This window comes from Passer domesticus, chromosome 30, assembly GCF_036417665.1.
Source record: "Passer domesticus isolate bPasDom1 chromosome 30, bPasDom1.hap1, whole genome shotgun sequence".
Lineage (NCBI taxonomy): Eukaryota > Metazoa > Chordata > Aves > Passeriformes > Passeridae > Passer > Passer domesticus.
Window position 1 is genome coordinate 2,880,101 of NC_087503.1, and position 13,610 is coordinate 2,893,710.

Genomic DNA, 13,610 nt, shown 5'->3' on the forward strand with positions numbered 1-13,610 from the left:
GCGTGAGCACAAAGCCCCAGAGGTTCATTAAAGTCCTGGTGCTGTGTCTGTGCTGCTGAGCTGGGCTGGGCTCCTGGCACAGAGGCAGCTCCTGGTAAGCAAGAAGAGCTTCAAAAGCACATTTCTCTTGATGAGCAGCTCTTCTGCCAGCCCAGCAGGGCTGGGGCACTGCCTGCATCCAGCCCGGGCACAGCCCAGAGGCACAGAGAGCTTCAATCAGTCAGGGCTGGGAAGGTGCTGAGAAGTGCCTGGGGCAGAATCACTGCCTGCCCTTGGCACAGGAACCTCTGGCTGCAGGACAATGCATCTGCAGCTCCTGGAGCCATCTCCTAAAGCTGGAACATCCCAATGCCTGCAGACTCTGTGAGTACAAGTCTTGGTATTTCTGGTGCAGGGGAGGTGAAATGCTCATAAAGCTCTGACATGCTGAGGGGTTCTGATCACTCACAGAATATTTCCAAGACAAGGATTTTGATAAAAATGCAGAAATTTTCAAAGACTTTGTATTAATTTTCCTAGTACTGGAGAATGGCGGGGGGGGGATAAATATTAAAGGTTGATTATGAATTTTGACAAGTGCCTGAGACATCTGAATTGTTACTTTTAGTGATCAGTAGGTTCACAGGAGATCCCTAATTTGCTTTCATCCTCTTTGTCCATGGACAGCAGCAGCATCACCTTTACTGGAGCCATCAGGCTCAGTCTCAGCTGTCCTTTCTCCAAGCGGCAAACAGAACCTGCCCCCAGCCAGTGCCCTGCAAACAGGCAGGGTTTTTTCAGGGCAAGGCAAGTGCACAGAGATTTGGGGTCTGTGAGTGCTGGCACAGAGAGATCAGGCACAAGGAAACACCTCCAGGAGGAAAATCTCCAGGAAGCAGAGAGAAGATCTGGCAATGACAGAAAACAAAACCCAGCAGTGCTGTGGCAGGGAGAGTTTAGAGATGCCCACAGGATCCCCTCCAGTGCAGCCCCCCCCCTCTGAACAAGCACCCTCCCTCCTGTCCCCCGGCCAAGCCTCTGCCCTCAGGGCCGGGGCTCCAAGGCGTGAAGCCCCTCCTGTGCAGGCAGAGCTGCAGCAGAGCCGTGGGGCAGCTCTGCAGCCCCGGGCCCAGTTCCCCCTGCAGAGTACAGGGCTGGGAGCAGCTGCCCGGCCCTGGGGGCTCTGGGAGGGGGCACAGCTGGCTCAGGGTGACGCTGTGCCCAGTGCCCGGCTCTGGGCAATGCTGTCAGTGCAGCCAGGGAAGGAGCTGCATCTCCCTTCATCCAATGTCAGCGTAAGGACACCTGGGATTCTCCCTGAGATTTCAGTCCAAGCTGGGAGCTTCAATCCAGGCTGCAAACCTGTCCTAGAGCATCTCTGAATGATAAGATTGATGGGGAAAGGCAGAGGTGTTCTGACAGTGAAAATGCTGTTGGGTTGGTGAAATGAGCAACGTGAGTCCTTGGCTACAGATGTGGAGCTGGGTTGTGGTGGATCCATCTGCTCTCAGCAGTACCTGCTGACACTTTAGCGGAAGCATGGAAAGGTGATCATCCTCTCCTGAGAAAGGTAAAAGCCCTGAGAAATTCTGAACAGGTCAAAAGGACAGACCATTTCCCCTCACTCTCCACTCATCATTTTGCCTCACAGGACTTGCTCTGCTCTCCCTGGGTGCAGCAGAAATGCTGAGGTTTTCTGATGTCCAGAGAATACCAGGAGGGCGATGGGGGAAGCTTATGAAGAAAACTTCAGAACTCTTAAACACAGAAACATGTCTGCATATGTTACAGAGGAGGGTGTATGGGAAATAGCTTTGATTTTGGTTACAGGTATCTCCTCTAACTCTTCACTGTCCTTTCTCCATGAACAGGTCCCCATGTGCAGCCCCAGCAAATGTCCAACAGCAGCTCCATCAGCCACTTCCTCCTGCTGGCATTGGCAGACACGCGGCAGCTGCAGCTCCTGCACTTCTGCCTCTTGCTGGGCATCTCCCTGGCTGCCCTGCTGGCCAACGGCCTCATCATCAGCGCCGTAGCCTGCGGCCACCACCTGCACACGCCCATGTTCTTCTTCCTGCTCAACCTGGCCCTCAGCGACCTGGGCTCCATCTGCACCACTGTCCCCAAAGCCATGCACAATTCCCTCTGGGACACCAGGAACATCTCCTACACAGGATGTGCTGCACAGCTCTTTCTCCTTATCTTCTTCCTTGGAGCAGAGTTTTCCCTCCTGACCATCATGTGCTACGACCGCTACGTGTCTATCTGCAAACCCCTGCACTACGGGACCCTTCTGGGCAGCAGAGCTTGTGCCCACACGGCAGCAGCTGCCTGGACCAGTGCCTTTCTCAATGCTCTCATGCACACGGCCACTACATTTTCTCTGCCCCTGTGCCATGGCAATGCCCTGGGCCAGTTCTTCTGTGAAATCCCCCAGATCCTCAAGCTCTCCTGCTCCAAATCCCACTTCAGGGAAATGGGGCTTCTTGCTGTTACTGCCAGTTTGGTATTTGGCTGTTTTGTGTTCATTGTTTTCTCCTATGTGCAGATCTTCAGGGCCGTGCTGAGGATCCCCTCTGAGCAGGGGCGGCACAAAGCCTTTTCCACCTGCCTCCCTCACCTGGCTGTGGTCTCCCTGTTCATCAGCACTGCAACGTTTGCCTACCTGAAGCCCCCCTCCATCTCCTCACCATCCCTGGATCTGGCCCTGTCAGTTCTGTACTCGGTGTCGCCTCCAGCCCTGAACCCCCTCATCTACAGCCTGAGGAACCAGGAGCTCAAGGCTGCAGTGTGGAGACTTATGAATGGATGCTTTCAGAAACATTAAACTGCTGGCTTATTTCTGCCAATCAATTGTAATAAAAAATCATCTTTGATAGTTTTTGGTTTATTTTAGAGGTTCCTTTGTTTTACATTTGCAATATATTCCACAAATAAAGGTCAGGATTTGTGCTATTTCTCATTTTGCTTCTCTTCACATTCCCTGTGGCCACATACTCTGTCAATGAGGGGCTGTACTCTTGATGGATTTAAAGGATCTCTCAGCATGGTTTTCTGCAGTGATGCCTTTATGTTGCCTTCTCTGGAGCTGCAGCAGCAATGTCTGTGTGCAGAGCTGGGGCAGATCAGTGCTGGCACAGCAGCTGTGCCCAGCAGCAGCAGCAGCACTTGGTGTTGCCAGTGCTGCTGCCGTGGCCCTGCCCTGCTGCCCTGGTGGCCCTGGTGTTGCTGCAGGGCCTGAGTGCTCTCGGGGCCGGGCACAGTCCTGGGGGTGGCAGTGCCGGGGCTGCAGCAGGGACAGGCCATGGGCACTGCTGGGGCAGCGCTGACGCCTCAGGCCAGGGCCAGGGGGCTGCAGGCTCCTTGCCCAGGCTCTCTCAAGAACACGGCCAGGCCAATGCTCAGCACAGAAAAGCCCCAGAGTGAGCAGCCCCAGGCTGGCCGTGGGCAGGCTGGGGGCAAACAGCATGGCTGGGGCTCTGCAAGGGCCCTGGGGGAGACAGGAAGGAACAGCAGAGCAGGGGCTGATCCATCCCCAGGGCGCTGCACAGCCCAGGGCAGCGTCCCAGAGCGTCCTGATGGAGCTGCCAACAACATCCCCCCTCTGCAGCCCTGGCCTCTCCCCCAGCTCACACAGGTGCCGCATCCTTGCAGGCACAGCCACGGCAGCACTGGCTCAGGAGCCCCTGTTTGCATTGCACACAGCAGGCGGGAGCACCCCCATGCTGCTGCTGTGGGGACATGAACCTGAGTGAGCACAAATGCCATCAGCCCCTGGGGCCAGCAAGGGCTGGGGGACACCAGGGAAACCACTCAGCTTTGTTGTGGCCTCTGCAGTCAGCCAGAAAGTTTGTTCCCATCAACTGGGAGTTTCCTGTCCCACTGCAGACGCTGTGGCTCAGAGCCAGGGCTGCCTGGCAGCCACCCCCAAACTGCCCTGAGCTTTTTTGTTTACATCACTTTTGCTCTCTTCACACTTCCTGCTACAAATTTCTTCCTTTTGCCCACTCCTGTTCCCTTCCTTGTAAACAGCCCATCCATGTTTGCCCTTTCCTCTCTGGCCCCACTCCCCATTGCAGTTCCTGACTTGGCACCATGGGAACGTCCCTTGGGCAGCAGGATCATCCTCCAAGTGCTGCTGGAATTGTCTGAAGGCTCCTGCAGTGCCTGGTGCTGCTCCCTTGCCCGAGGCACCCCAGGCTAGGGGGGCACATCTGGGCTGCTGTGTCTGCCTGTGGGGCTCCCTGTTCTGGGCAGTGAGGAGGAGCTGCAGAGGCTCTGCAGGACTGACAGGATGGGCTTTGGGGCTGGCAGGAGAAGCTGAGGCACCTGGGATGCTGGAGCTTCTGAAGACGAGGCCCAGGGCTCATCCTGCAACTGCTCCAAGGCTGGTTTCAGGGAATCCCAGAATCAGGGATTGGATTGGAAAAGTCCTTGGAGATCATCAAATCCAACCTGTGCCCTGACACCGCCTTGTCTCCCCTGGGCCTCCTCTCCTCCAGGATAAACAACCCCAGCTGCGTCACCCCCTCCTCACAGGACTTGTGTTCCAGACCCCTCCCCAGCCTTGTTGCCCTTCTCTGGACACACTCCAGCCCCTCCATGTCCTTCCTAAATTGGAGGGCCCAGAACTGGACACAGCACTCGAGGTGCTGCCCAACCAGTGCCCAGCACAGGGGAAGAATCCCTGCCCTGCTCCTGCTGGCCACACCATTCCTGATCCAGGCCAGGAGCCACTGGCCTTCTTGGCCACCTGGGCACACTGCTGCCTCATGTCCAGCCTGCTGTCCATCAGTCCCTGCAGGTCCCTTTCTGCCTGGCTGCTCTCCAGCCACTCTGTCCCCAGCCTGTAGTGCTGCAGGGGTTGTTGTGGCCAAGTGCGGGACCTGGCACTGGGACTTGTTCAACCTCACCTTGTTGGATTTGGGCCCTGGATCCAGCCTGTCCAGGGCCCTGTGCACAGCCCTCCTACTCTCCAGCAGATCCACACTCACACCCAGCTTGGTCTCATCTGCAAATTTGCTGATGCTGGACTCAGTGCCCTCATGCAGATCATCAGTGCAGATACTGGAATCCACGCTGGCTGGCTGTGATGCCTCAGCCATCCTGTGGGTGCCCTGTGATGGCTCTCAAGGTGATCTGTTCCATAACCTTGCCAGGCACCCAGGTCAGGCTGACAGGCCTGAAGTTCCCCAGATCCTCCTTCCAGCCCTTCTTGGGGATGGGCTCACACTGACACCTCCAGTGCTCTGGGACCTCCCTGCTGAGCCAAGTCTGATAGTAAATGATGGAGAGCAGCTTGGGGAACTCATCCACCAGCTCCCTCATCCCCCCAGGATGGATCCCATCTGCTCCCAGAGACACCTGTGAGCACCTGAGTGGCTCAGCAGGTCCCCAGCTGCTTCCTCCTGGATTCCAGGGGCTGCTCCCTGTGCCCATCTACCAGCTCAGGAGAACACTTGTCCTGAGGATGGCCTGTCTTATTGTTGAAAACTGAGGCAAAGAAGGGGTGAAGTACCTCTGCCCATTCTTCATCTTTGGTAACCATATCCCTCACAATAAGAAATGCAGGTTGTCCTTCCCCCTCCTTTTGCCATTAATGTGCTTATAAATACATAGTAATTATCCTTCACACAAGTGTCCAAGTTAAGTCCTAACTGAGCTTTCACCTGTCTAATTTTCTTTCTGCATCACCTAAAAAATCCTTAAACATTTCTTGATTTACCTGCCTCTATGTCCAAAGGTGGCGCACCCTCTTTTTAACCCCGAAATTCCTGAAAAAGCTCTATGCCCAGCCAAGCCAGTCATTTCCCCCTCTGGGTCATCTTTCTGCACAAAGGGACAGCCTACTCTTGCTCCATCAAGGTTTCTTTGCTGAAGTGTGTCCATCCTTCCTGGAAACCCCTGTTTTTAAGGGCTGTTTCCCTTAAAAGAATCAGTTCCTGATTTAGTACTCCCCAAATCTGCATCCTCAACAGGCCAAAGTCTGCCCTTAAACGTCCAGTGTAGAAGATTTATTGATGCCCCTCCTTCTTTCACGGAATATTTAAAAACTCCATAATTTCATGGTCACTGTACCCCAAACAGCCTCTGACCAGCACTTCTCCCACCAGCCCTTCTATGTTTGTGAGCAGCAGGAGACAGAGCTTTCCTTGGGAGTGGGAATTGCAGGAAACATCCCCAAAGTGCAGCTTGGAAGGTTCAGGCTGGAGCTGAGGAGAAAGCAAAGTCCCTGCCAGGGTGGAATTGTGGTGCTCGAGGTGTGGCAGCGTGAGGCTGGGCCATGGCCGGCTCTGTGTGCCAGGAGCCGGCAGCGCTGGGTGCAGGGAGCCCAGGGAGGGCACAGAAACGCTGGGTGAGAAATGCTGGGGCACAGCGAGAGGGGCGAGTGCAGCCGGCCAGGGCACAGGAGCAGCACGCACAGGGGGCACAGCCTGCAGGACAGATGGCCAAGGGCTGGGCAGGGCTGGCAGGGCCACAGGCACCCAGGCCTTTGTGCCCTGGGCTCGGGCAGCGCCTCTGGAGGCCCCACAGCAGGAACTTTCCTGGCAGGTGTTATGAATAGAAAGTTGTATTTTTTTTTAAGTTTCAGAGTTAAAAAAAACAAGCCAGACCGAGTCAGACTCCTTTAGTTTCCCTGTGGAAGAAAAGCCCTTAATCACTCGTTAATGGCAGGTGATTAACTGATTGTTTCCCTGATGCTAGCTGCATGCCAAGGAGATACCAAGGGAAACCCTCCAGGGTAAAGAGATGGGCAGTGACACCAGAGACAGCATGCAAATAAGAAACGCAGTGCACCCTGGATTTTTACAGTTTTACAGTTTTTATAAGAAAAACCCCTAAAATCACGAGCCAATAAGTGACTTAAAGTGACGTCTAAGGATGGGAGCATTGTCCCGTACCTGCTTGAATCTTTTTATTCCTCACCCTAACCTGAAAAGAAACTGATTAAAGAGACCCCCCCGGGTTTCTAAACCAACAAACCAAGGACTCAACGACTCTCCCGTGAGGACAGAGTCCCCAGTTCTGTCTGCAGACCAGCGGACAAAACTGCATCATCCTCCTGCTTCGTGCCACGCCTGGGAGCAGCGGCGGCGAGGGCGCAACCCGTCGATTTCTTCCCACCTGAGCTGATTCTTCTTAATAAAGGCATTAAAAAGGAGAAAGATCTCCTGCCCATTTATTTCAGCTTGGGGGACTCGTCCGGGATAGCCACGCCTGAAGAGGACACCAGGACTGGGACGGCCGCCCACCCTGGACCTGCAGGACAGCTGGCTATCAGGACCAGAGAAGATCGGCTTGGGACAGTGACACGGAGCAGCGTCGGATAGGTGAGAATAGCCGGCGGCGGGAGAGGGAGGCGAGCGAGTGTGTGTGAGTGAGACGAGGGCCGGCAGCTCGGCTCCTCGAAGCGAGTGTGGACCCCTCAGTACCGCGGTTCCGCACCCCCGCGAGGGGGCCGGCCGGGAACAGGGGGAAGCGAGTGGAACTGGTAATTGAGGCGCCTCCAAAGGGGTAAAGAGGACCCCCCTCCGGGCGTGCGGAGGAAATAGCTGTGTGAGTAGCACGCACCCCACAGGACCCCCCTCCGGGCGTGCGGAGGAAATAGCTGTGTGAGTGGCACGCACCCTACAGGATCCCCCTCCGGGCGTGCGGAGGAAATAGCTGTGTGAGTGGCACGCACCCCAAAGGCTCTGATACAGGTCCTAACGAAGGAAGTTAGGATTTATGATATCAGGCAGTTTGGCTCTGACAGAAGAGTTCAGGCACCCCTCAGAAGCCAGGGTTTCGAGGTTTGACTGTTTGAGCCTTGGCAAGGGAAGGCCAAGGTCTCTCTAAGTCCTGACGAAGGAGGTCAGGCGAACCTCAGAGGTCAAGACCTCGAGGATGTTTTTTTGTATTTTGGTTGTTTGTTGAGTCTTGGCAAGAAGGCCAAGGTCTTAACAAAGTCCTGACGAAAAGGGTCAGTGAAATTGGAGTTTTGGCAGGAGGTCGAGACTTCTTAAATAAGATATATTTCCTTTAGAGAAAAAGACACCTTGTGATTTGTTTAGAGGCAGAAAATAATGGGAGGGTGTGGTAGTAAGAAAAGTGGCCAAAGATTGAAGAATATACCTCCCCACAGTCCCCTAGGTGAACTATTAGAGAAATGGGACTTTATAGAAGGCACAGAAGGATTAGATAAAGTTAAGATGGTACATTACTGTTCAGAAGTGTGGCCAGAATTAGAGGTGCAAGGAGGATGGCCATGGTGTGGGATGAAAGACAAGTGGATGTGTCAGCAGCTGAGTAACTATCTGACGGCCCAAGAAAATAGAGAAGAAGAAAAAGCAAAGGCCAAATCTAAGATCATGCTTGCTATAGCCAGAGAAAGTGTGGGAGCAAACAACTCTTTCCTACACTACAAGGCCACAAAAGAGTGGGGGGGTCCACCACCAGGAGCAGGCAAGGATAGGCCAGTACTGTCAGGGACAGGAGGCATGGAGAGGCCTCGAGTTCCTTTGAGTGAAAGCTGCTGTTATTACTGTGGAGCAACTGGACCCCCCCCCCCCCCGACTGTTTAGCATAAAGTTGTGAAATCTTTGCTAGCTGATCAAGATAGCAAAGGAAGCAGCTTTAAGACCAGAAGATCTGGTAAAAAGTTTTTTTTAAGCAGAAACCACACCCGAGTAGGGAAAAAGAAAAAAAGAACTCATATTTTGTGAAATTTAAAGTTACATCAAAGGATATCAAGTGGTTAATATTTGACAGACGGGTGTTGCTAAACAAAGCACTTGCTAGGATGGTGCTAACAGAACTACAGAAACTAACCCACTGGGGAGTCCAAGGACTATGTGATTATTTCCTAAGAAATAACCTGTGCATAAGCGGATATGACCTAGCAAAAACAATTATAAAAGAGTGTTTAACTTGCCAAAAAGGTGAACCAGAATGAAATAGTGAATACCTTAGACTCAGACTGAGGCCCAAATTTGTGGCCCAAACATTGCAAATTATAATTGAAGCTTCAGGAATAAAGTGGAGATTGCATACTCTGTGGCACCCCCAGAGTTCTGGGAGGGTGGAACAAATGAACAAAATTCTCAAAAATGAATTGGCTAAAGTGTTTACCCCTAGCGCTCTTGCGCATCAGAACAAGACCCCGGTCTGATATAAGGATTTCACCTTATGAAATGATGTTCGGATTGCCATTCTTGTTAACACCCTATAGCACAGGAGACTACCTGGAAGGAGAAGAAGCTACAAGGAAATATTTAGAAGTAATTGGAAGGACCCTAGAAGGACTTAGAAAAAGAGGATACCTCCCCCAAACCTCCCCTCTTGATACAAAAGCACATGACATGAACCCAGGAGATTGGATTTTAATAAAATCCTGGAATTATAGACCATTAATGCCTAAATTTGAAGGCCCCTTTCAGGTACTCCTCATCGCTAATTCGGCTGTGCGAACCAGAGAAAAAGGTTGGACTCACATTACGAGAATTAAAGGACCAGTCCCACCCCCGAGCATTGGACAAGATTCTTCAGTGTCTGGTATTGGACCAGCTTCCACACCACTCTCACCCCCGGGTATTGGACAAGATTCTTCAGTGTCTCCCTCTGGTATTGGACCAGATTCTACACCACCCTCACACTCTAACTCAGGACATGATTCAACTGCATCAGGAGTTAATTCAGCTGAGTATACTATTATAAAAGGACCAAATGACTTAAAATTGACATTCAAAAAGACTGATGAACTGCATAAGAAAAAAGTTTAGAATCATAACATGTCTTGAAGTGTTTTAAGAAATTTGTAAAAGTTAAAAATTGTTAATAAGTAATTCTAGTTAAGTCGTCCTAACTTAGTACCAAAGACCCCAGGTTAATCTTCTCCAGAGTGCTCCCCTAGGAGGGACCAAATTAGCAGGGACAGATCAAGAGAGGTTTAACCAGAGGAACAAGAGACTCTAAAAAGCTTGGAGACTTCTTCTCAGTAAAATCCTCAAGAGGCAAGGCCGGGTGGGCAGGCTGTGCAGGATGACCCATACCGGACTCTTGGGAAGGGTAGTAGTGCTGGCTCTGATTGCTGGTGGTGCTCTGGAGAGCCCAGGAGAGCTGTGCAATGAGTACTACCAACCTTTCTATGAAAAAGAAGTAAGCTCCTTGCTGAGAGTCCACAACAATTGTGTTAACCTCTCCCAATTGATCTTTTATCAAGAGAATAAGAAAATATATTGGATGGCCCAGAACACTGCCACCTTTAGGCAGCCACTCCTGGGAGAGCACCCTGTAGGAGAGGCCTGGTGGTGCTTTGAATGTGATGCTACTGAAGCAAACCTGGTAAATCTGGTAAAAGGAAAAAGTATTTCTAAATATTGGGAGGGCATGACAAAAATTAATCTCTTTCAGGAAACCCCTAAACACCTGTTTTGGGTCAATGGTACCACAACATCCACTGAATTGCCAAGAGGCTGGTCTAGTGGTGGCATCATTAGAATTATAAAACAAACTGTCTTTATAATACACAAAGAATCTGGATCAAGTTTAAGAGTTCCTATATATGAGGATTTGAGAAAAACAAAACTGAAGGAACAATATATGTTAAACAAAATTTTGAAACTACAATCAGAATTGGAAGTAATATCTAATCAGACCGCATTGGCTCTTAATCATATTAATGACCAACTCAACCAAACCAAAACAGTAGTTTATCAAATCAAATTAATTGTGGCAGTCATTAGAAACACTTTAAACGAAATAAAAGAACTAGCATATTTACAAAATCAAAAGACTCTTACACTTGATTCCAGTTGGTGGGATAATCTATGGATTTTCAAAAAAAGTTGGAAAACTATAACCTTCACTGTGGGTACACTTGTTAGTCTGTTCTTATTTCCATGTTTAACAAAAATAGTAACATCTGCTGTACAGAATAACCTAAGGATCTCTAAAGGAATTAACCTGAAAAAACCAAAAAGGGTAATGAAGCTTAGTAAATATGATCACCCAAGTGCTGAGGAAATGTATAATCAATACAAAAAATATAGGAAATTCTACGAGCCAAAAATTATAAGTTGATGCAAGCTTAAGCTTGATCAAAGAAAAATAGGGGGGAACTGTTATGAATAGAAAGTTGTATTTTTTTTTTAAGTTTCAGAGTTAAAAAAAACAAGCCAGACCGAGTCAGACTCCTTTAGTTTCCCTGTGGAAGAAAAGCCCTTAATCACTCGTTAATGGCAGGTGATTAACTGACTGTTTCCCTGATGCTAGCTGTATGCCAAGGAGATACCAAGGGAAACCCTCCAGGGTAAAGAGATGGGCAGTGACACCAGAGACAGCATGCAAATAAGAAACGCAGTGCACCCTGGATTTTTACAGTTTTACAGTTTTTATAAGAAAAACCCCTAAAATCACGAGCCAATAAGTGACTTAAAGTGACGTCTAAGGATGGGAGCATTGTCCCGTACCTGCTTAAACCTTTTTATTTCTCACTCTAACCTGAAAAGAAACTGATTAAAGAGACCCCCCGGGTTTCTAAACCAACAAACTAAGGACTCAACGACTCTCCCGTGAGGACAGAGTCCCCAGTTCTGTCTGCAGACCAGCGGACAAAACTGCATCATCCTCCTGCTTCGTGCCACGCCTGGGAGCAGCGGCGGCGAGGGCGCAACCCGTCGATTTCTTCCCACCTGAGCTGATTCTTCTTAATAAAGGCATTAAAAAGGAGAAAGATCTCCTGCCCATTTATTTCAGCAGGGGCTGCACTTTGGCTCTCCCTCGGCCTCCCTGGCCAGGCGGGCAGGGGCTGCAGTTTTATGGCATTTGTCCTTGCTGCCCCTCACATCCCCCTGGCCCACAGAGAGCCCCGAGCCACCCGTGAGGGACAGGCCCTGCTGGCCCAGGCTGGGCTCAGGGCTTGGCCTTTCTGCTTCCCCCAGCCAGCCCAGGCCTTGCTCAGCATTGCAGTTCCCTGCCCAGAGCCTTGGGCTCCCCGCACTCCTGGCCTCAAGGATCTGCTCACACCAGTCCCTGGGGAGCCTTTGGCTCTCCCTGCCCTCACTGGGGCCCAGCCATGCTCCAAGGCACTTGGAGTTTTGCTGCTGACTCCTTGAGCAGCTTTTTCATCCTTCTCTCAGTGCCTGAGGCTCCTGGACCCAGCCCCAAATCCACCGTGGGGCTGATTAAAACACAGAAAGCCCTCAGGAGCTCTTTGTCTCCCTTCAATTGTCTTAAGTCTCCAGGGCTTGTGCAGTGATTGGAATCAGTTTGGAGTTCTGTTAAGGAAGAAGATGTCAAAGTGCACCAAACACATGACGTTTGGATTTAATGATATGGGTGTTTTTTTATTTTTCAGTTCAGAAAAGAGGTGATAGAAGCATTCCCAAAGTGATCTTGATGCTGAATGTCTCCTGAGGAGGTCTGGAGAAGAACAAGCCCCTTTTGGGCTGACCCTGTTTCCACAACCTGCTCCTCACCCCCAGCCTCACCATGTCTGTCATAACCCACCTGGGACTGACATCCCAAAATATCAAAAATGTTGCTGTAATTTATTCTTTTATTTTATTCTGTAACACATTATTTTGTGTGATTATTTAATTATATATATATTTATTTTCATTTATAATATTAACAATGGTTTTTCTTACCTAGTTTTTATATTTGCATAAAAAATCTATACATTTTTACTAGCCAAGAACATTAATGTTCTTTGGTTCTATGTAGCACAATCCCCTTCCTTAATTAATTAAGGTCTATTGGCTATTTATTTCTTCCTCTTTATGGTAATTAGTAATATGTCCAGTCATTTTGTCATCATTTTTATCATCTTTTTCTCAGACAGGGGCATGGGAGAGCCCTTTGGTGTCCAGGGAGACATTTCTGGGGCACATTTGAGGCAGTTGTGAGTCTGGGGAGGGAATTTAGAAAGAACTTGAGGGTATGGACTACACTTGGGGGAGCCGGGTGGGCACTTGGAGGGGCACTCAGGAATTCTGAGGGACAGTTCGGGGTCCAGGGGAGCACTTGGGGGCCCAGGGGGGCCCTTGCTGGAGGTCAGGGAGGGGAATTTGGGGCCCTTCGGGGTCCGGGCGGGCCTTTGGGGGGCTCGAACGGGGCTCTCAGGGGCGCGGGGGGTGATGGGAGCTGTAGGCGCGGGTATAATACGGTTAAACGGGGCCGCAGAGCATCACGGGAGTTGTAGGCGCAGCTGCAATGGTTTTTGGTGATGGCGGGGCATGACGGGAGATGAAGTCCCGGCTCGAAGAGCGCTGTACATGCGCCGCTGGGCATGATGGGAGCTGTAGTCCCGGAAGTGGCTGGACCGCGGCGTTTGGGGGTTCAGGAAGGCACTTGGGGAACACTTCAGGGTCCGAGCCGCGACTTGAGGTCCTCGGGGGGAACGTAAATGGTTCGGGAATACCTGGGGGGCGCTTGGGGAGCTCCAACTGGGCTCTGTAGGGCGCGGGGCACGGCACGAGTTTTAGGTGCGGGACTGTGCTCTGAGGGGCTCCGGGGCCGCGGGGGATGAGAGGAGATGAATTCCCAGAAGCGGCTGTACCGGGCATCCGTGGGGTTGGGAGCACTCAGGGGATCCGGGGGCGCTTTTGGGTGGTCCCGAATGGGCGCTGAGGGGCACTGAGGGATCCTGG

At 51.1% G+C, this 13,610-nt stretch overlaps 2 protein-coding genes across 2 annotated transcripts in view; both read left to right on the forward strand.

The window, feature by feature from the left end:
* LOC135287569 (zinc finger protein 271-like) overlaps window positions 1–13,610 on the forward strand; it is a 351,290-nt gene that overhangs the window by 218,384 nt on the left and 119,296 nt on the right. The window lies entirely within an intron of this gene.
* LOC135287621 (olfactory receptor 14J1-like) lies at window positions 1,874–2,870 on the forward strand. The gene has a single exon (XM_064400896.1). It carries the CDS (start codon window positions 1,874–1,876, stop codon window positions 2,804–2,806), a length of 933 nt encoding a protein of 310 aa, XP_064256966.1. The 3' UTR covers window positions 2,807–2,870.

Excerpts from the sequence above, each read along its gene's own strand:
- LOC135287621 (XM_064400896.1), top strand. The coding sequence starts at position 1,874 with ATGTCCAACAGCAGCTCCATCAGCCACTTCCTCCTGCTGGCATTGGCA.